Source organism: Leptodactylus fuscus, chromosome 11, assembly GCF_031893055.1.
Source record: "Leptodactylus fuscus isolate aLepFus1 chromosome 11, aLepFus1.hap2, whole genome shotgun sequence".
NCBI classification, from domain to species: Eukaryota; Metazoa; Chordata; class Amphibia; order Anura; family Leptodactylidae; genus Leptodactylus; species Leptodactylus fuscus.
This window is the reverse complement of record NC_134275.1, coordinates 3768000-3793087: the sequence shown is the minus strand read 5'-3', so window position 1 is coordinate 3793087 and position 25088 is coordinate 3768000. Positions and strand designations below refer to the sequence as shown.

At 38.8% G+C, this 25088-nt stretch overlaps 1 protein-coding gene across 2 annotated transcripts in view; it reads left to right on the top strand.

Moving 5' to 3' along the window:
* GUCY2F (guanylate cyclase 2F, retinal) overlaps positions 1–25088 on the top strand; it is a 52571-nt gene that overhangs the window by 17549 nt on the left and 9934 nt on the right. For both annotated transcript variants that reach the window (XM_075259422.1, XM_075259423.1), the window contains exons 5-17: positions 15034–15118; positions 16090–16186; positions 17427–17570; positions 18065–18145; positions 18232–18408; positions 18919–19075; positions 20370–20519; positions 21320–21468; positions 21677–21840; positions 22715–22907; positions 23197–23371; positions 23799–23897; positions 24105–24199. In XM_075259422.1, coding sequence (XP_075115523.1) covers positions 15034–15118; positions 16090–16186; positions 17427–17570; positions 18065–18145; positions 18232–18408; positions 18919–19075; positions 20370–20519; positions 21320–21468; positions 21677–21840; positions 22715–22907; positions 23197–23371; positions 23799–23897; positions 24105–24199 — 1766 coding nt within the window. The remainder of the gene's footprint in view (positions 1–15033; positions 15119–16089; positions 16187–17426; positions 17571–18064; positions 18146–18231; positions 18409–18918; positions 19076–20369; positions 20520–21319; positions 21469–21676; positions 21841–22714; positions 22908–23196; positions 23372–23798; positions 23898–24104; positions 24200–25088) is intronic.

The following is a 25088-nucleotide window of genomic DNA, read 5'->3' as shown; positions in this document are numbered from 1 at the left end:
AGGGCGCCATCATTCTGGAATATTCTGACCCCTGGTAGAATACGACTACCTCAAAAAAAGAGAACATCGAGATCGGTGCATTAGAGTTTGTAGCCATTAGTGTTTAAACCAATGATTCCTTTGATGTAAATCAATTAATGAAAATGAAGAAACATTTAATTGAAGTCCTACTGGCGTAGAGATCAATATAACAAACAGACTGAAATCCTCATCTAGTTCTACCATCTATTCGATTGACTTGTAACAAACAAGAACTACGTCCTGTTACATAAGCTTTGCTCAAGCGTTGCAAACACATGGTCTACACTTAGGAGAATTTGTCAAGACTTGCAATTCCTACTGGGTTTTCCAGGGTCAGTCTGCAGAAAGCACCCCAAGAACTTTGGGATTTTATAGTTGGTCTCTTGGGCTTTACAAGATATGGAGATATATATAGGAGGTCAGTGAGGGTGGCCATCGACCAGTGCCAATGTGGTAGCCAGGGGAGTATTTCCAGGCGTAAAGGGGCTACACCGTCCCCCAAGTGGACCCAGAGTTTAGAGCACTTGCTATGGACACCAGTGTAAGATTCTGAATGTGACTGGGGACAGCCAGACCTCTCCAAGCTTTAGATCTGGAAATTATACTGTGTATACTAGGGGACATTATACTGTGTATACTAGAGGACATTATACTGTGTATACTAGGGGACATTATACTGTGTATACTAGAGGACATTATACTGTGTATACTAGGGGACATTATACTGTGTATACTAGGGGACATTATACTGTGTATACTAGGGGACATTATACTGTGTATACTAGAGGACATTATACTGTGTATACTAGGGGACATTATACTGTGTATACTAGAGGACATTATACTGTGTATACTAGGGGACATTATACTGTGTATACTAGAGGACATTATACTGTGTATACTAGGGGACATTATACTGTGTATACTAGGGGACATTATACTGTGTATACTAGGGGACATTATACTGTGTATACTAGGGGACATTATACTGTGTATACTAGGGGACAATATACTGTGTATACTAGGGGACATTATACTGTGTATACTAGGGGACATTATACTGTGTATACTAGGGGACATTATACTGTGTATACTAGGGGACATTATACTGTGTATACTAGGGGACATTATACTGTGTATACTAGGGGACATTATACTGTGTATACTAGGGGACATTATACTGTGTATACTAGGGGACATTATGCTGTGTATACTATGGGACATTATACTGTGTATACTATGGGACATTATACTGTATATACTAGAGGACATTATACTGTGTATACTATGGGACATTATACTGTGTATACTAGAGGACATTATACTGTGTATACTAGGGGACATTATACTGTGTATACTAGGGGACAATATACTGTGTATACTAGGGGACATTATACTGTGTATACTAGGGGACATTATACTGTGTATACTAGAGGACATTATACTGTGTATACTAGGGGACATTATACTGTGTATACTAGAGGACATTATACTGTGTATACTAGGGGACATTATACTGTGTATACTAGGGGACATTATGCTGTGTATACTATGGGACATTATACTGTGTATACTATGGGACATTATACTGTGTATACTAGGGGACATTATACTGTGTATACTAGGGGACATTATACTGTGTATACTAGGGGACATTATACTGTGTATACTAGGGGACATTATACTGTGTATACTAGGGGACATTATACTGTGTATACTAGGGGACATTATACTGTGTATACTAGAGGACATTATACTGTGTATACTAGGGGACATTATACTGTGTATACTAGAGGACATTATACTGTGTATACTAGGGGACATTATACTGTGTATACTAGGGGACATTATGCTGTGTATACTATGGGACATTATACTGTGTATACTATGGGACATTATACTGTGTATACTAGGGGACATTATACTGTGTATACTAGGGGACATTATACTGTGTATACTAGGGGACATTATACTGTGTATACTAGGGGACATTATACTGTGTATACTAGGGGACATTATGCTGTGTATACTAGGGGACATTATACTGTGTATACTAGGGGACATTATACTGTGTATACTAGGGGACATTATACTGTGTATACTAGGGGACATTATACTGTGTATACTAGAGGACATTATACTGTGTATACTAGGGGACATTATACTGTGTATACTATGGGACATTATACTGTGTATACTAGGGGACATTATACTGTGTATACTAGGGGACATTATACTGTGTATAATAGGGGACATTATACTGTGTATACTATGGGACATTATACTGTGTATACTAGGGGACATTATGCTGTGTATACTATGGGACATTATACTGTGTATACTATGGGACATTATACTGTATATACTAGAGGACATTATACTGTGTATACTATGGGACATTATACTGTGTATACTAGAGGACATTATACTGTGTATACTAGGGGACATTATACTGTGTATACTAGGGGACAATATACTGTGTATACTAGGGGACATTATACTGTGTATACTAGGGGACATTATACTGTGTATACTAGAGGACATTATACTGTGTATACTAGGGGACATTATACTGTGTATACTAGAGGACATTATACTGTGTATACTAGGGGACATTATACTGTGTATACTAGGGGACATTATACTGTGTATACTAGGGGACATTATACTAAGAAGAAGATGAGACTCCATGGACTGTTATACCCCAAATCACCCCCCCATCCCCCATACCCACCCAAATCCAACCCCCCCACCCCCCCTTCCCACTTTACTAGCTTTAGCAATGCCAAATATCTATTCGGGCGTGCCAATAAAGATTGTTTGATTTGATACTGTGTGTCCCCTAGTATACTGTGTATACTATGGGACATTATACTGTGTATACTAGGGGACATTATACTGTGTATACTAGGGGACATTATACTGTGTATACTAGGGGACATTATACTGTGTATACTATGGGACATTATACTGTGTATACTAGGGGACATTATACTGTGTATACTAGGGGACATTATACTGTGTATACTAGGGGACATTATACTGTGTATACTGTGGGACATTATAATGTGTATACTATGGGACATTATACTGTGTATACTAGGGGACAATATACTGTGTATACTATGGGACATTATACTGTGTATACTAGGGGACATTATACTGTGTATACTAGGGGACATTATACTGTGTATACTATGGGACATTATACTGTGTATACTAGGGGACATTATACTGTATATACTAGGGGACATTATACTGTGTATACTAGGGGACATTATACTGTGTATACTAGGGGACATTATACTGTGTATACTAGGGGACATTATACTGTGTATACTATGGGACATTATACTGTGTATACTAGGGGACATTATACTGTGTATACTAGGGGACATTATACTGTGTATACTAGGGGACATTATACTGTGTATACTATGGGACATTATACTGTGTATACTAGGGGACATTATACTGTGTATACTAGGGGACATTATACTGTGTATACTAGGGGACATTATACTGTGTATACTAGGGGACATTATACTGTGTATACTAGGGGACATTATACTGTGTATACTAGGGGACATTATACTGTGTATACTATGGGACATTATACTGTGTATACTGTGGGACATTATACTGTGTATACTAGGGGACATTATACTGTGTATACTAGGGGACATTATACTGTGTATACTAGGGGACATTATACTGTGTATACTAGGGGACATTATACTGTGTATACTATGGGACATTATACTGTGTATACTAGGGGACATTATACTGTGTATACTATGGGACATTATACTGTGTATACGATGGGACATTATACTGTGTATACTAGGGGACATTATACTGTGTATACTAGGGGACAATATACTGTGTATACTGTGGGACATTATACTGTGTATACTAGGGGACATTATACTGTGCATACTAGGGGACATTATACTGTGTATACTGTGGGACATTATACTGTGTATACTGTGGGACATTATACTGTGTATACTAGGGGACATTATACTGTGTATACGATGGGACATTATACTGTGTATACGATGGGACATTATACTGTGTATACTAGGGGACATTATACTGTGTATACTAGGGGACATTATACTGTGTATACTATGGGACATTATACTGTGTATACTAGGGGACATTATACTGTGTATACTAGGGGACATTATACTGTGTATACTAGGGGACAATATACTGTGTATACTGTGGGACATTATACTGTATATACTAGGGGACATTATACTGTGTATACTAGGGGACATTATACTGTGTATACTAGGGGACATTATACTGTGTATACTAGGGGACATTATACTGTGTATACTAGGGGACATTATACTGTGTATACTAGGGGACATTATACTGTGTATACGATGGGACATTATACTGTATATACGATGGGACATTATACTGTGTATACTAGGGGACATTATACTGTATATACTATGGGACATTATACTGTATATACTATGGGACATTATACTGTGTATACGATGGGACATTATACTGTGTATACTAGGGGACAATATACTGTGTATACTATGGGACATTATACTGTGTATACTAGGGGACATTATACTGTGTATACTATGGGACATTATACTGTGTATACTAGGGGACATTATACTGTGTATACTAGGGGACATTATACTGTGTATACTAGGGGACATTATACTGTGTATACTAGGGGACATTATAATGTATATACTAGGGGACATTATACTGTGTATACTAGGGGACATTATACTGTGTATACTAGGGGACATTATATTGTGTATACTAGGGGACATTATACTGTGTATACTAGGGGACATTATACTGTGTATACTATGGGACATTATACTGTGTATACTAGGGGACATTATACTGTGTATACTAGGGGACATTATACTGTGTATACTAGGGGACATTATACTGTGTATACTAGGGGACATTATACTGTGTATACTAAGGGACATTATACTGTGTATATGATGGGACATTATACTGTGTATACTAGGGGACATTATACTGTGTATACTATGGGACATTATACTGTATATACTAGGGGACATTATACTGTGTATACTAGGGGACATTATACTGTGTATACTAGGGGACATTATACTGTGTATACGATGGGACATTATACTGTGTATACTAGGGGACAATATACTGTGTATACTGTGGGACATTATACTGTGTATACTAGGGGACATTATACTGTGTATACTAGGGGACATTATACTGTGTATACGATGGGACATTATACTGTGTATACGATGGGACATTATACTGTGTATACTAGGGGACATTATACTGTATATACTATGGGACATTATACTGTGTATACTATGGGACATTATACTGTGTATACGATGGGACATTATACTGTGTATACTAGGGGACATTATACTGTGTATACTAGGGGACAATATACTGTGTATACTGTGGGACATTATACTGTATATACTAGGGGACATTATACTGTGTATACTAGGGGACATTATACTGTGTATACGATGGGACATTATACTGTGTATACTAGGGGACATTATACTGTGCATACTAGGGGACATTATACTGTATATACTATGGGACATTATACTGTGTATACTATGGGACATTATACTGTGTATACGATGGGACATTATACTGTGTATACTAGGGGACATTATACTGTGTATACGATGGGACATTATACTGTGTATACTAGGGGACATTATACTGTGTATACTATGGGACATTATACTGTGTATACTAGGGGACATTATACTGTGTATACTATGGGACATTATACTGTGTATACTAGGGGACATTATACTGTGTATACTAGGGGACATTATACTGTGTATACCATGGGACATTATACTGTGTATACTAGGGGACATTATACTGTGTATACTAGGGGACATTATAATGTGTATACTAGGGGACATTATACTGTGTATACTAGGGGACATTATATTGTGTATACTAGGGGACATTATACTGTGTATACTAGGGGACATTATATTGTGTATACTAGGGGACATTATACTGTGTATACTAGGGGACATTATACTGTGTATACTATGGGACATTATACTGTGTATACTAGGGGACATTATACTGTGTATACTAGGGGACATTATACTGTGTATACTAGGGGACATTATACTGTGTATACTAGGGGACATTATACTGTGTATATGATGGGACATTATACTGTGTATACTAGGGGACATTATACTGTGTATACTAGGGGACATTATACTGTGTATACTAGGGGACATTATACTGTGTATACTAGGGGACATTATACTGTGTATATGATGGGACATTATACTGTGTATACTAGGGGACATTATACTGTGTATACTATGGGACATTATACTGTATATACTAGGGGACATTATACTGTGTATACTAGGGGACATTATACTGTGTATACTAGGGGACATTATACTGTGTATACTAGAGGACATTATACTGTGTATACTAGGGGACATTATACTGTGTATACTAGGGGACATTATACTGTGTATACTAGGGGACATTATACTGTGTATACTAGGGGACATTATACTGTGTATACTAGGGGACAATATACTGTGTATACTAGGGGACATTATACTGTGTATACTAGGGGACATTATACTGTGTATACTAGGGGACATTATACTGTGTATACTAGGGGACATTATACTGTGTATACTAGGGGACATTATACTGTGTATACTAGGGGACATTATACTGTGTATACTAGGGGACATTATACTGTGTATACTAGGGGACATTATGCTGTGTATACTATGGGACATTATACTGTGTATACTATGGGACATTATACTGTATATACTAGAGGACATTATACTGTGTATACTATGGGACATTATACTGTGTATACTAGAGGACATTATACTGTGTATACTAGGGGACATTATACTGTGTATACTAGGGGACAATATACTGTGTATACTAGGGGACATTATACTGTGTATACTAGGGGACATTATACTGTGTATACTAGAGGACATTATACTGTGTATACTAGGGGACATTATACTGTGTATACTAGAGGACATTATACTGTGTATACTAGGGGACATTATACTGTGTATACTAGGGGACATTATGCTGTGTATACTATGGGACATTATACTGTGTATACTATGGGACATTATACTGTGTATACTAGGGGACATTATACTGTGTATACTAGGGGACATTATACTGTGTATACTAGGGGACATTATACTGTGTATACTAGGGGACATTATACTGTGTATACTAGGGGACATTATACTGTGTATACTAGGGGACATTATACTGTGTATACTAGAGGACATTATACTGTGTATACTAGGGGACATTATACTGTGTATACTAGAGGACATTATACTGTGTATACTAGGGGACATTATACTGTGTATACTAGGGGACATTATGCTGTGTATACTATGGGACATTATACTGTGTATACTATGGGACATTATACTGTGTATACTAGGGGACATTATACTGTGTATACTAGGGGACATTATACTGTGTATACTAGGGGACTTTATACTGTGTATACTAGGGGACATTATACTGTGTATACTAGGGGACATTATGCTGTGTATACTAGGGGACATTATACTGTGTATACTAGGGGACATTATACTGTGTATACTAGGGGACATTATACTGTGTATACTAGGGGACATTATACTGTGTATACTAGAGGACATTATACTGTGTATACTAGGGGACATTATACTGTGTATACTATGGGACATTATACTGTGTATACTAGGGGACATTATACTGTGTATACTAGGGGACATTATACTGTGTATAATAGGGGACATTATACTGTGTATACTATGGGACATTATACTGTGTATACTAGGGGACATTATGCTGTGTATACTATGGGACATTATACTGTGTATACTATGGGACATTATACTGTATATACTAGAGGACATTATACTGTGTATACTATGGGACATTATACTGTGTATACTAGAGGACATTATACTGTGTATACTAGGGGACATTATACTGTGTATACTAGGGGACAATATACTGTGTATACTAGGGGACATTATACTGTGTATACTAGGGGACATTATACTGTGTATACTAGAGGACATTATACTGTGTATACTAGGGGACATTATACTGTGTATACTAGAGGACATTATACTGTGTATACTAGGGGACATTATACTGTGTATACTAGGGGACATTATACTGTGTATACTAGGGGACATTATACTAAGAAGAAGATGAGACTCCATGGACTGTTATACCCCAAATCACCCCCCCATCCCCCATACCCACCCAAATCCAACCCCCCCACCCCCCCTTCCCACTTTACTAGCTTTAGCAATGCCAAATATCTATTCGGGCGTGCCAATAAAGATTGTTTGATTTGATACTGTGTGTCCCCTAGTATACTGTGTATACTATGGGACATTATACTGTGTATACTAGGGGACATTATACTGTGTATACTAGGGGACATTATACTGTGTATACTAGGGGACATTATACTGTGTATACTATGGGACATTATACTGTGTATACTAGGGGACATTATACTGTGTATACTAGGGGACATTATACTGTGTATACTAGGGGACATTATACTGTGTATACTGTGGGACATTATAATGTGTATACTATGGGACATTATACTGTGTATACTAGGGGACAATATACTGTGTATACTATGGGACATTATACTGTGTATACTAGGGGACATTATACTGTGTATACTAGGGGACATTATACTGTGTATACTATGGGACATTATACTGTGTATACTAGGGGACATTATACTGTATATACTAGGGGACATTATACTGTGTATACTAGGGGACATTATACTGTGTATACTAGGGGACATTATACTGTGTATACTAGGGGACATTATACTGTGTATACTATGGGACATTATACTGTGTATACTAGGGGACATTATACTGTGTATACTAGGGGACATTATACTGTGTATACTAGGGGACATTATACTGTGTATACTATGGGACATTATACTGTGTATACTAGGGGACATTATACTGTGTATACTAGGGGACATTATACTGTGTATACTAGGGGACATTATACTGTGTATACTAGGGGACATTATACTGTGTATACTAGGGGACATTATACTGTGTATACTAGGGGACATTATACTGTGTATACTATGGGACATTATACTGTGTATACTGTGGGACATTATACTGTGTATACTAGGGGACATTATACTGTGTATACTAGGGGACATTATACTGTGTATACTAGGGGACATTATACTGTGTATACTAGGGGACATTATACTGTGTATACTATGGGACATTATACTGTGTATACTAGGGGACATTATACTGTGTATACTATGGGACATTATACTGTGTATACGATGGGACATTATACTGTGTATACTAGGGGACATTATACTGTGTATACTAGGGGACAATATACTGTGTATACTGTGGGACATTATACTGTGTATACTAGGGGACATTATACTGTGCATACTAGGGGACATTATACTGTGTATACTGTGGGACATTATACTGTGTATACTGTGGGACATTATACTGTGTATACTAGGGGACATTATACTGTGTATACGATGGGACATTATACTGTGTATACGATGGGACATTATACTGTGTATACTAGGGGACATTATACTGTGTATACTAGGGGACATTATACTGTGTATACTATGGGACATTATACTGTGTATACTAGGGGACATTATACTGTGTATACTAGGGGACATTATACTGTGTATACTAGGGGACAATATACTGTGTATACTGTGGGACATTATACTGTATATACTAGGGGACATTATACTGTGTATACTAGGGGACATTATACTGTGTATACTAGGGGACATTATACTGTGTATACTAGGGGACATTATACTGTGTATACTAGGGGACATTATACTGTGTATACTAGGGGACATTATACTGTGTATACGATGGGACATTATACTGTATATACGATGGGACATTATACTGTGTATACTAGGGGACATTATACTGTATATACTATGGGACATTATACTGTATATACTATGGGACATTATACTGTGTATACGATGGGACATTATACTGTGTATACTAGGGGACAATATACTGTGTATACTATGGGACATTATACTGTGTATACTAGGGGACATTATACTGTGTATACTATGGGACATTATACTGTGTATACTAGGGGACATTATACTGTGTATACTAGGGGACATTATACTGTGTATACTAGGGGACATTATACTGTGTATACTAGGGGACATTATAATGTATATACTAGGGGACATTATACTGTGTATACTAGGGGACATTATACTGTGTATACTAGGGGACATTATATTGTGTATACTAGGGGACATTATACTGTGTATACTAGGGGACATTATACTGTGTATACTATGGGACATTATACTGTGTATACTAGGGGACATTATACTGTGTATACTAGGGGACATTATACTGTGTATACTAGGGGACATTATACTGTGTATACTAGGGGACATTATACTGTGTATACTAAGGGACATTATACTGTGTATATGATGGGACATTATACTGTGTATACTAGGGGACATTATACTGTGTATACTATGGGACATTATACTGTATATACTAGGGGACATTATACTGTGTATACTAGGGGACATTATACTGTGTATACTAGGGGACATTATACTGTGTATACGATGGGACATTATACTGTGTATACTAGGGGACAATATACTGTGTATACTGTGGGACATTATACTGTGTATACTAGGGGACATTATACTGTGTATACTAGGGGACATTATACTGTGTATACGATGGGACATTATACTGTGTATACGATGGGACATTATACTGTGTATACTAGGGGACATTATACTGTATATACTATGGGACATTATACTGTGTATACTATGGGACATTATACTGTGTATACGATGGGACATTATACTGTGTATACTAGGGGACATTATACTGTGTATACTAGGGGACAATATACTGTGTATACTGTGGGACATTATACTGTATATACTAGGGGACATTATACTGTGTATACTAGGGGACATTATACTGTGTATACGATGGGACATTATACTGTGTATACTAGGGGACATTATACTGTGCATACTAGGGGACATTATACTGTATATACTATGGGACATTATACTGTGTATACTATGGGACATTATACTGTGTATACGATGGGACATTATACTGTGTATACTAGGGGACATTATACTGTGTATACGATGGGACATTATACTGTGTATACTAGGGGACATTATACTGTGTATACTATGGGACATTATACTGTGTATACTAGGGGACATTATACTGTGTATACTATGGGACATTATACTGTGTATACTAGGGGACATTATACTGTGTATACTAGGGGACATTATACTGTGTATACCATGGGACATTATACTGTGTATACTAGGGGACATTATACTGTGTATACTAGGGGACATTATAATGTGTATACTAGGGGACATTATACTGTGTATACTAGGGGACATTATATTGTGTATACTAGGGGACATTATACTGTGTATACTAGGGGACATTATATTGTGTATACTAGGGGACATTATACTGTGTATACTAGGGGACATTATACTGTGTATACTATGGGACATTATACTGTGTATACTAGGGGACATTATACTGTGTATACTAGGGGACATTATACTGTGTATACTAGGGGACATTATACTGTGTATACTAGGGGACATTATACTGTGTATATGATGGGACATTATACTGTGTATACTAGGGGACATTATACTGTGTATACTAGGGGACATTATACTGTGTATACTAGGGGACATTATACTGTGTATACTAGGGGACATTATACTGTGTATATGATGGGACATTATACTGTGTATACTAGGGGACATTATACTGTGTATACTATGGGACATTATACTGTATATACTAGGGGACATTATACTGTGTATACTAGGGGACATTATACTGTGTATACTAGGGGACATTATACTGTGTATACTAGGGGACATTATACTGTGTATACGATGGGACATTATACTGTGTATACTATGGGACATTATACTGTATATACTAGGGGACATTATACTGTGTATACTAGGGGACATTATACTGTGTATACTAGGGGAAATTATACTGTGTATACTAGGGGACATTATACTGTGTATACTAGGGGACATTATACTGTGTATATGATGGGACATTATACTGTGTATACTAGGGGACATTATACTGTGTATACTATGGGACATTATACTGTATATACTAGGGGACATTATACTGTGTATACTAGGGGACATTATACTGTGTATACTAGGGGACATTATACTGTGTATACTAGGGGACATTATACTGTGTATACTATGGGACATTATACTGTATATACTAGGGGACATTATACTGTGTATACTAGGGGACATTATACTGTGTATACTAGGGGACAATATACTGTGTATACTATGGGACATTATACTGTATATACTAGGGGACATTATACTGTGTATACTAGGGGACATTATACTGTGTATACTAGGGGAAATTATACTGTGTATACTAGGGGACATTATACTGTGTATATGATGGGACATTATACTGTGTATACTAGGGGACATTATACTGTGTATACTATGGGACATTATACTGTATATACTAGGGGACATTATACTGTGTATACTAGGGGACATTATACTGTGTATACTAGGGGACATTATACTGTGTATACGATGGGACATTATACTGTGTATACTAGGGGACATTATACTGTGTATACTAGGGGACATTATACTGTGTATACTAGGGGACATTATACTGTGTATACTGTGGGACATTATACTGTGTATACTGTGGGACATTATACTGTGTATACTATGGGACATTATACTGTGTATACTAGGGGACATTATACTGTGTATATGATGGGACATTATACTGTGTATACTAGGGGACATTATACTGTGTATACTAGGGGACAATATACTGTGTATACTATGGGACATTATACTGTATATACTAGGGGACATTATACTGTGTATACTGTGGGACATTATACTGTGTATACTATGGGACATTATACTGTATATACTAGGGGACATTATACTGTGTATACTAGGGGACATTATACTGTGTATATGATGGGACATTATACTGTGTATACTAGGGGACATTATACTGTGTATACGATGGGACATTATACTGTGTATACTAGGGGACATTATACTGTATATACTAGGGGACATTATACTGTGTATACTATGGGACATTATACTGTATATACTAGGGGACATTATACTGTGTATACTAGGGGACATTATACTGTGTATACTAGGGGACATTATACTGTGTATACTAGGGGACATTATACTGTATATACTAGGGGACATTATACTGTGTATACTAGGGGACATTATACTGTGTATACTAGGGGACATTATACTGTGTATACTAGGGGACAATATACTGTGTATACTGTGGGACATTATACTGTATATACTAGGGGACATTATACTGTGTATACTATGGGACATTATACTGTATATACTAGGGGACATTATGCTGTGTATACTAGGGGACATTATACTGTGTATACTAGGGGACATTATACTGTATATACTAGGGGACATTATACTGTGTATACTATAGGACATTATACTGTGTATACTATGGGACATTATACTGTATATACTAGGGGACAATATACTGTGTATACTAGGAGACATTATACTGTGTATACTAGGGGACATTATACTGTGTATACTAGGGGACATTATACTGTGTATACTAGGGGACATTATACTGTATATACTAGGGGACATTATACTGTGTATACTAGGGGACATTATACTGTGTATACTAGGGGACATTATACTGTATATACTAGGGGACATTATACTGTGTATACTAGGGGACATTATACTGTGTATACTAGGGGACATTATACTGTATATACTAGGGGACATTATACTGTGTATACTAGGGGACATTATACTGTGTATACTAGGGGACATTATACTGTATATACTAGGGGACATTATACTGTGTATACTAGGGGACATTATACTGTGTATACTAGGGGACATTATACTGTGTATACTAGGGGACATTATACTGTGTATACTAGGGGACATTATACTGTGTATACTAGGGGACATTATACTGTGTATACTATGGGACATTATACTGTGTATACTATGGGACATTATACTGTATATACTAGGGGACAATATACTGTGTATATGATGGGACATTATTCTTAAAGAGGAGTAACATGAAAAAAAAAAAAAAAACACTCTTGCCTGTCCCCAGGCTTCCAGTATCTGACACTGAGCCCGTTGGGTCACACACCGTGCCCCATTCCCCCTGCACCCCACGCAGTGATGTCATATGTCACCTGCCCCTCTCCAGTGACTGCTCATTGGCCTCAGCTGTCCCCTGGGGTGCATGGGTAACAAGGAACTGAAGCACTGTTACACTTGCCTCGGGTCCCGAGTTTGTCTAAATCCCGAGAGCCTCTATATTATGGAGTCAGCAGACTATTGGTGCCATGACTGCTGCTGCTGTACCTACATTGTCATTGCCATCCTGGCACCACTGCCTTTAACTTTACTTACATAGGACTGCTGCCACTTTCAGGTCCCAATCCTGAATCTCACCAAGGGCAACATCTGCAAGGAGTTTGTGTGGGTTTCCTCACCCACTCCAAAGACATACCAATGTAGAATTAAGATTGTAAGCCCTATATGGGAATACAATTAATAGTCAATTTTTTAATGAATACGAGGACTTGTTATAATATTGTAAACAATAGAATTGACTAATCTGCTGGATTCAGCTCCCCAAAATGAGGATGACCTTTTTTAATGTCAGATTCAGATGTCTTTGTCATTTGTTCAGTAGTGTCCTTGTTAATACTATTCTGCTATGAGTATTTTAATGTAATATATAATAATACTTTGAACCTACGTTTTGTTTTCAGGTATTGATCCTGCCTTTGCTTTAATGGTGTCTATTTGCATACTTGTTGCCATCATCTCCATCAATGGACTTGCTTATATGATAAGGTAATCTATCCATATAAATATGCCAGTTATCTGTTTGCAGTAATACCCCTGGTATAGGACGGCTCATGTCATTTTAGTGGGGCGTGGTTAGTCTTGCAGGTCCAGTAGAGTACAGTACAGCTTCTGCTGTATACTCAATGAAAAATCAGATATCATTTGGGCCGGACATAGACTCTCCTCTGCTTATCTGATTGCTTTCCCCTGGCTCTATCGGGATTTATACCCCTGCTGGGTTTCCTCTCTGAGCAGCAGGGGATAGTCCTATTCGGCTAATAGATCCTCACTAGGATACCATGCACAGATCTATACATTTGGAACATCCTGGGGTGCTATTACATGCCCATAGTTGTGATGGTTCTTTTTTCTATAATTTTTTTTTTGTTTATGTAAAAAGAAAACAGGAACCCATAAGGAAACTTTTCTTTCCATAACAATAAAAGTTTCTCTAAGCCCTTAAAATACATTGTACATACAATATTATAGCAAATGGCTGATAAAAAACCTGATTATTAGAATTACACCATTGTACAGTCATGGATGTGTTCTAATAAAAGCCTAAAAGGAATACATTTATTTCTAGGAACTTCACAATGTACAAGCTTGAAAGCTGACATTACATGACATTACATTAGGAAATTGCAATTTATGCACTTTGCTTGTTATAAAGTGGTTCTATAAGTCTGTGCTTCCTATAAAAGGAGGAGCGCATGGATACTTATAGGCTCGAATGTTCTAAAGTTATTGCCAAGGCAGGTAGACTCGTGGTACTTAGTAAAGTATGGTAAAATTCCAATAACGTGGCATCTTTCGCTTGGGAATCTTTGATTTTCTCCCTATGGCCAAGTTTTTTTTTTCGTGAACTCAGATCTCCTTTCAAGAAATGGCGCAAGAAAAAAAAAAAATCTGATAGAAGACGCTGTAATGTCGTGTTATAGAAATGATTATCTCATCTACGTTTCTGTGTTTTCCAGACGCCGAATTAATAAAATAAAATTAGTAAGAGGGCCAAACAAAATTCTGTTGACTCTGGATGACGTCACCTTCATTAATCCACAAATCAGCATGAAGGTAGGTAAAACGTATGAGTAATAAAACTTCCTCACCTCTATGCGTAGGAGAGACCACCGCCGCTATGATGAGTGGTGGTCCTGCTATCACAGAAGAGTCACTGCTGCTACCATCTATCCCTATTCTATAATCACAGCACAGGGATAGATTATAGCGGCAGTGACTCTTCTGTGATAGTAGGACCACCACTCATAATAGCGGCGGTGGTCCTGCTATCACAGAAGAGTCACTGCTGCTACCATCTATCCCTATTCTATAATCACAGCACAGGGATAGATTATAGCGGCAGTGACTCTTCTGTGATAGTAGGACCACCGCTCATAATAGCGGTGGTGGTCCTGCTCTCACAGAGGAGTCACTGCCGCTACAATCTATCCCTATTCTATAATCACAGCACAGGGATAGATTATAGCGGCAGTGACTCTTCTGTGATAGTAGGACCACCACTCATAATAGCGGCGGTGGTCCTGCTCTCACAGAGGAGTCACTGCCGCTACAATCTATCCCTATTCTATAATCACAGCACAGGGATAGATTATAGCGGCAGTGACTCTTCTGTGATAGTAGGACCACCGCTCATAATAGCGGTGGTGGTCCCGCTCTCACAGAGGAGACACTGCCGCAATTGAATTCAATAGCACCAGCGACTTGCCTGGATTTGCCCGCAGGAGTGCCAGGTTTGTAGTAGCCTTAAGAATGTTCTACACTATGTTTTAAGCTAATTTAAGGTGTGGTTCGTATTTGTTGGACCATAAACGAATTAGGGACCCAAATTGGCTGAACCCAAAACTAAAAAAAATCCTGACGGTTCACCCATCTCTATTTGACACGCACCGTTATGCAGCGTAATCCTCAATCTAGGTTAAAACAAAACAATCTTATTTGGTCCAAGCGTCTGAAGGGTGGAACCCCAAGATTTTGCTCTTTATCACAAGGTGAATGTGTCGCTGTGGGTTCTATTACTGGGACACATTGTTGCGATATTGGCCTGTTATGTATTTTCGATTACTTGTGCGGTGGTGGACTCAAGATACAAATTGAGAGATACTTTGGACCTCTGTTCATGGCTCAGGTTTCCATCATTTTGACAGTACATATTCCAAGGTGTGAGAACTCTGTGTACTCCGCTGTGGAAGGAAATTTATTATTAGTGTCCAACCAATTTAACATTTAGCCAAGAACATTATGTAATATGTAATTGTCTAATGGTGATAGGAGTCATGTGCTGCTTTCTCTACAGAAAATGAGCAATGATGGAAGTCGCACCAGTGACAGTGGACAAGGTATATCAGATACCAAAAGTATGAAGTCGCCCATGAGGTCCGGCTCCACTAAGAGTCTCACACCAGCTACTTATGAGAACTCCAACGTTGCGGTGTATGAGGTAAGTTCTATTTTCTATCTTCTACTTTCTATCTCATTGACATGATGTATGTTTTCCTTGAATGCACAAGTCTTTTAGTCTGGACATGTTGTGAAGCTGTTGAGAGTCGTCTTCTCAGGGATAGAGGCTTCTTGTGAAGACATGAATACTATCATAGGAATTCCTATGGCAAACATGCCAAGGGAAGCTGTAAAGGCGCAATCATTGTCTTCGAGTAACCAGTAATACTGATGTCATAGACAACCACTGATCCGTATATAGAAGCCATGGTCTAAGGAAACACTTCCGGATGGAAACACGACACATCTGATCATTAAAGAATCTAAATATAATATACATCAACCAAGAAAAACAGAAAAACAGTCTGACAGTATAACCCATCTTAGACATTTATTGGGCAAACACTGAAACAACTTCCCAAAACACTGCAATAAATCAATCTTTTATGTAGCGTCTCATATTATACCAGTCTATATGTTTTTATGTCTTCTAAGGGTGATTGGGTTTGGATGAAAAAATTCCCTTATGGAGATTTTGGAGAACTAAAGCCTGGAACAAGTGATGTCTTTGAAATGGTATGATACATCTTTGCGGCATCATTGTTTGTGCGTGTTACTTTGTTACATGCTTCTTTTACTATTTGCTTTATCCTTATGGACAGATGAAGGATATGCGTCATGAAAATGTCAACCCCTTCCTAGGTTTCTTCCATGATTGTGGGGTTTTCGCTATTGTCACAGAGTTTTGTTCCAGGGGCAGTTTGCAGGATCTTCTCCGAAATGAGGATGTTAAGCTGGACTGGATGTTTAAGTCTTCTCTTCTACTGGATCTTATCAAGGTGAGCAGCACCAAGAGAAAGGTGTAGGAGACTTTGTAGCATTGCAAAAGAGACATTATTGATAAGCTATCCTTCACGTCTCCGCTGCCCGGGTCCCCACGTTCGTAAAGTCGTAAACGCTGCAGTTTGGCCACAGAAAAAAATGCACTACTTTGCAGTCACTAGCAAATCCCATCCACACACTGCGTAAAATTACACTGCGATGTCCAAAAGCGTCACAGTACAGAAACGGAAGCAGAAAGTCTCTAGAGAAAACCTTTGATTTTCCATAAAAGCGCTGCAGGAAAAACCGTGGCGGCTACGCGATGCTTCTTCTTACTATGTGGCGCCTTGGCCTAACACAGCTAATCCTTTGTGATATCCTTTACAAGATGGAAACCTACAATAGTTTTGGAGCGAGGTCTTATAGTGGTTTATAGTGTATATATTGCTAGGCATGTACTGCTGTGTGTTATATTTTGGTAAAAATAAATCTATTCATTTGTATGTTTGCCCATTTTTTTTACTTAGGGTATGAAATATTTGCATCACAGAAAATTTGTTCACGGCCGACTCAAATCTCGCAACTGTGTCGTAGACGGACGTTTCGTTTTAAAAGTGACTGATTATGGTTACAACGAAGTTTTACAGACTCAAAGGATTCCTCATGAAGAACCTTCTGCACTTGGTAAATAGAACAGGCTAAGTACATAGTGCTAGAATTCAAGTCCATTAAAACTATGATGGATCAGATCAACAGACTGAAAAGTGGCTAGATAATCTAATGCATGTGGTAGCTTGACCAGACTCCCCACAGCCTATTCTTGGCATTAAAGGGGTTGGACCAAGTTTCTAAATGATTACCTATCCACAGGCTCTTGGGGCTCTCGCTGCTAGGACCTCCACTGATAAGGTGAAGGGGGGCCCATGTTCCTCATATAAATGAAACTGCAGTGCTATATACAACAATGTAACACCTGTGCAACCTCCATTCATGGTGATATCCCTGCTTCTTTCACTAAGGAACCAGCAGAAGCTGTACTGTATTCTACTGAGTATGCATAACCAGGCACATGACTGTGTATGACAGGGATCAATGTGAGGGCCGACAGTCCGAGCCACAAAACTCAGGACAGGTCCTATTCCTCCTGCTTCCACGGCCCTTATTCATTGCGGGTTCAATCATGTCCCATAGTCATCTGCAAGGTGCCTAACATTGATGTTTGCTGAAATATCGATTCTTCATCCTCCAGTCATGTCACTTTATGTTGTGCACTTCTGATGATATTCCTCCTGAACATGGAGGAACATATTGACAACTGGGTGTTACCAAAGAGGTTTGTCCCTGCACAGTCTGACACTGGGAGCACCAAATGGACATATCAAACTGATTAGGAACGTAGAGAAAAAAATGCTACAAAATTGCAATTTCATAAAGTATTCATTACTAAAAAGATGATAAAACTGCAGCGGCTGCATGATGTCGCTCCGTATGGCCTCACCCAAATGACTACAGGAGGTAATACACAATATTAAAAAGGTAGGCAATAGGGTTGAGCCGATCTCCAGATTTCAGGATCCATTTTAAAATCCGATTTTCAATCATTTTCTAGCCGATCCCGATCATGAAATTTGCTCGATCGCTGATCGGGATCCGATCTTTCCTGATCCTGATCGCTCAACCCTAATTGTATATTATATATACAGCGGGGTTGAGCCGATCCTGAGATTTCAAAATCCAATTTCCGATCATTTTCCAGCCGATCCCGATCATGAAATTTGCTCGATCGCCAATCTGATCTTTCCCGATCCCGATCGCTCATCCCCAGTAGGCAAACCTTTCCACAGGAGCCCTTTATCATTTCCTTTCTTGCAGTTCTGTGCTGCACGATGTCCGATCCCATAGGACACTGGACTATACAACCCTCTGAGCACAGTTGGACGTCCCATATAACATACTGTATATTACCATTCTCTTACAGAGTTACTATGGACGGCCCCGGAGCTATTGAGGGATCCACATGCAGCTTTGCACGGCTCTTTCACTGGAGACGTCTATAGCTTTTCCATTATTATGCAAGAGGTAGTGGTGCGTGGGCCCCCATTTTGTACTTTGGAACAAACCCCTGAAGGTAAATACATGTTGTTAGGATTAATGTTTATCGGTGTTTCAAGGTTTTATATTGTTAGTTGCTGGTTAACTTTTTATATTGTACGTCCAATGTTCTCTCTTGACCTCTCGTGGACTCGGATTTTCTAATGATTATTAAGCAAGTTGCAACCAATAAATGTAGCGTCGTATACGTAACGGCTCCGCAACATGCACAAAGGGTATATGGACATAAAATACCTCCGGCCTTGTAGGTAGCAGAAATTAGGATAGAAATATTCAGGTATAGTAGAAATGACAGGGGAGAGGAGACATTATTTTATCTATTTGTATAGCACCAACATATTCTGTAGCGCTGTACTGTCAATGAACAAAATTATTTTTCCATAGCTACCTAAAACTTTTGCACCGCACTGTATATGTTGAAAATAATTCCTAGATGTAGCGTTAAAGGGGTTTCTCAATTCTAATATTGATGGTCTATCCTTAGCATAAGCCATCAATATTAGATGTGCAGGGATCCAACCATAGACTGTCCTGCAGTACCTACACTCACCACTAGAGTTTGTACAAGGAGTGAGCTGCAACGTCTCGGTACACGTGATCTGTGTGGTGTGAGTATGGGCGGGGCCAGTAGGACTCTTACTGCCCCTTCTAGGAGTCCTGGCTGGATTTACCCAGAAATCCTCTTCCAAATCCTATAAACCTATAGATCACAGAGCTTGGCTTCTCTCACTCAGATAGGCGGCGGAAATCTCCTGACATGTTTGCTTTTAATGGAAGACTAATATATCTAAACTCCAAATATGATCTGTATTACAGAAATCATCCCAAAGATTAAAAAGCCCCCTCCGCTGTGCCGCCCGGTGGTATCTCCTGACCATGCTCCTATGGAGTGCATTGTGCTCATGAAACAGTGCTGGAATGAAGTGCCGGACAGACGTCCTACTTTCGATGAAATATTTGATCAAGTGAGAAGTTTATTTCTTAATAGCAAATTGTACAGGTGACGTACGTCGTATAACTCGTATTGTACAAAACGTCACAGCTGCGGTCAATGACCTGAGAGAAGAGACGGCTAAATGGGACATTTTATTTGCTCATTTTTGGGGTCCTGGTGATCAGACGGAATTCATTTGTGAGCCCTAAACATTGTGTTCTTATCTCTTTAATGTGCAGTTTAAGAACATCAATAAAGGGAAGAAAACAAACATCATCGATTCCATGCTGCGCATGTTGGAACAATACTCAAGCAACCTTGAGGACTTAATACGAGAAAGGACAGAGGAGCTAGAGATAGAAAAACAGAAAACAGAAAAGCTCTTAACACAAATGTTACCTCCGTAAGTCATGATATCGGGTTTATCAATAATCACCACGAGAAAGGTCATTTATAATACATAAGGCATGTATGTTAATAAACCTGTGTGCAGATAGATAGGCTGATAGGAAGATAGATAGGTTATATGTCAAGATGACAATCATTGCTGGATTCACATGAAGAATGTGACTATTATACAGGCCCTGCAATGCTCTTAAAGGGAATGTGTCATTGTATAAATGGAGTTTTTATGTTAAACATATTATTATTAAAGGGAAAGAACCTGTTACTAGGAATTCACAACCCACACAGCGGCCCGGAATATCAGGTGGACGACCTGGAAATAGAAAGACAGGGATCGTCCACCTGACAACATAATTCTGCTGAAAAGAACGGCACCGATTACTCACAAATGGCGGGGACCAGGGAAACAATTCCAACTGTGCCAGAATCAGTAAAGCAGCAACCATTGAAGGATTTATTATTTATTTATATTGCTTACTTGCATATAGGGTTGAGCGATCAGAATTGGAAAAGATCGGATCCCGATCAGCGATTGAGCAAATTTAATGATCGGGATCAGCTGGAAAATGATCGGAAAACGGATTTTAAAATCAATCCTGAAATCTCAAGATCGGCTCAACCCTACTTGTATAGCAAATTTGCAAACAGGCCCTTAAACCAGGGGGGCCCACGGGGTTTTTCCGTTAGGTAACCTATATTCATGCTTGCCCCCTTTCCTAGAAAGTCTGCGGTGACCTCCCAAACTACCAGACAAGCAGACAAATGAAACCACTTTTGGGTTTGCAACATCTTTGCCACAGCTTTTCTGCAATATGTCCTGAAACGTGTTCTTGTATGCAGATTGTATACTCTCGTATCTGCTTGATTTTTAGATCTGTTGCAGAAGCACTAAAGACAGGGTGCACGGTGGAACCAGAGGGGTTTGATGAGGTGACGTTATACTTCAGTGACATAGTGGGTTTTACCACTATATCAGCAATGAGTGAGCCTATTGAAGTGGTTGACCTTCTTAATGACCTCTACACATTATTCGATGCAGTAATAGGAAATCATGATGTATATAAGGTGGGTGGTAACTTGTTCGTAAACTCATACGTTTGCCTGTTTCAAAATGATTTCCATTGCAAGTTTAAGTGTTTAGAATGGCTTTATAGGGATGAGCAAATGTATTTCATTTACTATATTATAACACAACGCCATTGATCAGCTCATTCGTGTTACAGAATAAGACTGACTGATACTTTAGCAACAAACATGTTAACAAATGAAAATATTTCTTGTATTTCATGACTCATTTAAGAGAAATCCTATAAAATGGAAGGATCCTTGCCTGTGTTCTTCTTTTTATATACAGGTAGAAACTATAGGAGATGCCTACATGGTTGCATCAGGCCTTCCTAAGAGGAATGGAAATAGGCATGCTGCAGAAATTGCAAATATGTCTCTGGATATCCTCAGTTCTGTAGGATCCTTCAAAATGAGGCACATGCCTGATGTCCCTGTTAGGATACGTATAGGCCTACATTCAGGTAAGATTCTCCTTCGTATATGGATAGATTTGATCAGAATCGTACAAGATACAATGTAAGAGATAATGTTATGCAGCTTATTTAACACAGATGCAATGCAGAGATAATCAGCATATTATGGGAATGCAATTGCATATGGGGTAGGCCAGATTTGCCGACAGACAGCGACATCTTTTCTATGGAGTTGTTGCAAATCTGGCAAATCAGGTCGGTCCCGGACGCACTTGTGGGATAAATTGCATAGCCATAAAAAGATGTTTGTCTCTATGTTTTTATGGCAGTGCTTAGGACTTGGCAGACAATCACGAAAGATCATGGTGATTTTTTTATTTATTTTTCAATCCAATTATTTATTAAGATTTTTGGGCAGGATTTGTCTCGTCTACAGATTTGTATTACAAAAGAGATAATTTGCTGTCTCTTGTAGGGCCTGTGGTTGCGGGCGTCGTGGGCCTAACAATGCCAAGGTATTGCCTCTTTGGAGACACAGTAAATACGGCCTCCCGCATGGAATCAACAGGGTTACGTGAGTAAAGAAGCAATGCTGAATATTACCCGAGCCGCTATGTCGTCCATCATGTGACTGTAACACTGAGTTCTGTAGATCATAAAGTGACTAGATCTCAATATGTGGCTTTATAGATCTCTAGGAGAACAATTCCTGGTTTACATTGACAGGTAACACAAAGAAATGTTACTTTTGCAATGGGTTAATATCTATATTCCTTTACAGCCTATCGGATCCATGTCAACCAGAGTACGGTCAAAACCCTCAGATCTTTAAATGAGGGATATATTCTGGAACTGAGAGGAAGGACAGAGCTGAAGGTAAGTGACATGTTTATCTGTATCATACACAATGTTCCCTGTTAGACGTCACACAAGTTATTTGTTCCAATTACAAGCTGAGGTCAGTTCTTGAGAAATTTCTAGGAAATAACAAGCTTAAATTCTTGACATATCTGTGCAGACTGGACACCCACATCACCGAGCTTCACCTATCATATCATGTGATCATACAATGAAATCTGCAAGTGAACGCTGAATGATCCACTTTGTGTAATCCGTTGTAAACACTTCAGACATGTTGGAGGCTAAATGTCCTCTCCATCAGCCGACAAACAAGTTAATGGCCACTGTGTTGGGTGACTTCATCGCAGTATTATGGATTACTGGCAGTACATTGCCCCGTGCAAACAGGAATGTGCTGTGGACCAACAATGGCCAGTGTGGGGCAGAAAGTAAGAAGACAATGCGTACAATAATGCCGGCTTCACATGGGGTTTTTTGGTCCGGAACCTGAGGCGGAGGCTGCCTTAGGTTCCGTTCCAAAATATGGGTAGCTGCGACTGGATGCCGCTGCAGTCGCTCATTCCGCTCCAGATTATGCCCAAATGAATGGGACTAGTAGGGAGGAGGGAGCGTCTTCAGGAGGATTCGCAAGGCAACTCTGCCTGAAGACTGAGCATGTCGCTTCTTTTTTCTGGGAACCAGAACAAACGGCTCCCAGATAAAATAACTGACTGGCTCCCATTGATTTCATACCCCATGTGAACTCAGCCTTACTGATCTGAACATTGGGCTGTGTAAAGCCACCCTAAGGCTAAAGCTCCACATTGCCGAAAAACTGCTTTTTTGTTGTTGCAGATTTTGCTGCAGTTTTTTGAGTCAAAGCCACGAGTGGAATGAGAAAAAGGTAGAAGTATAAGAACTTCCT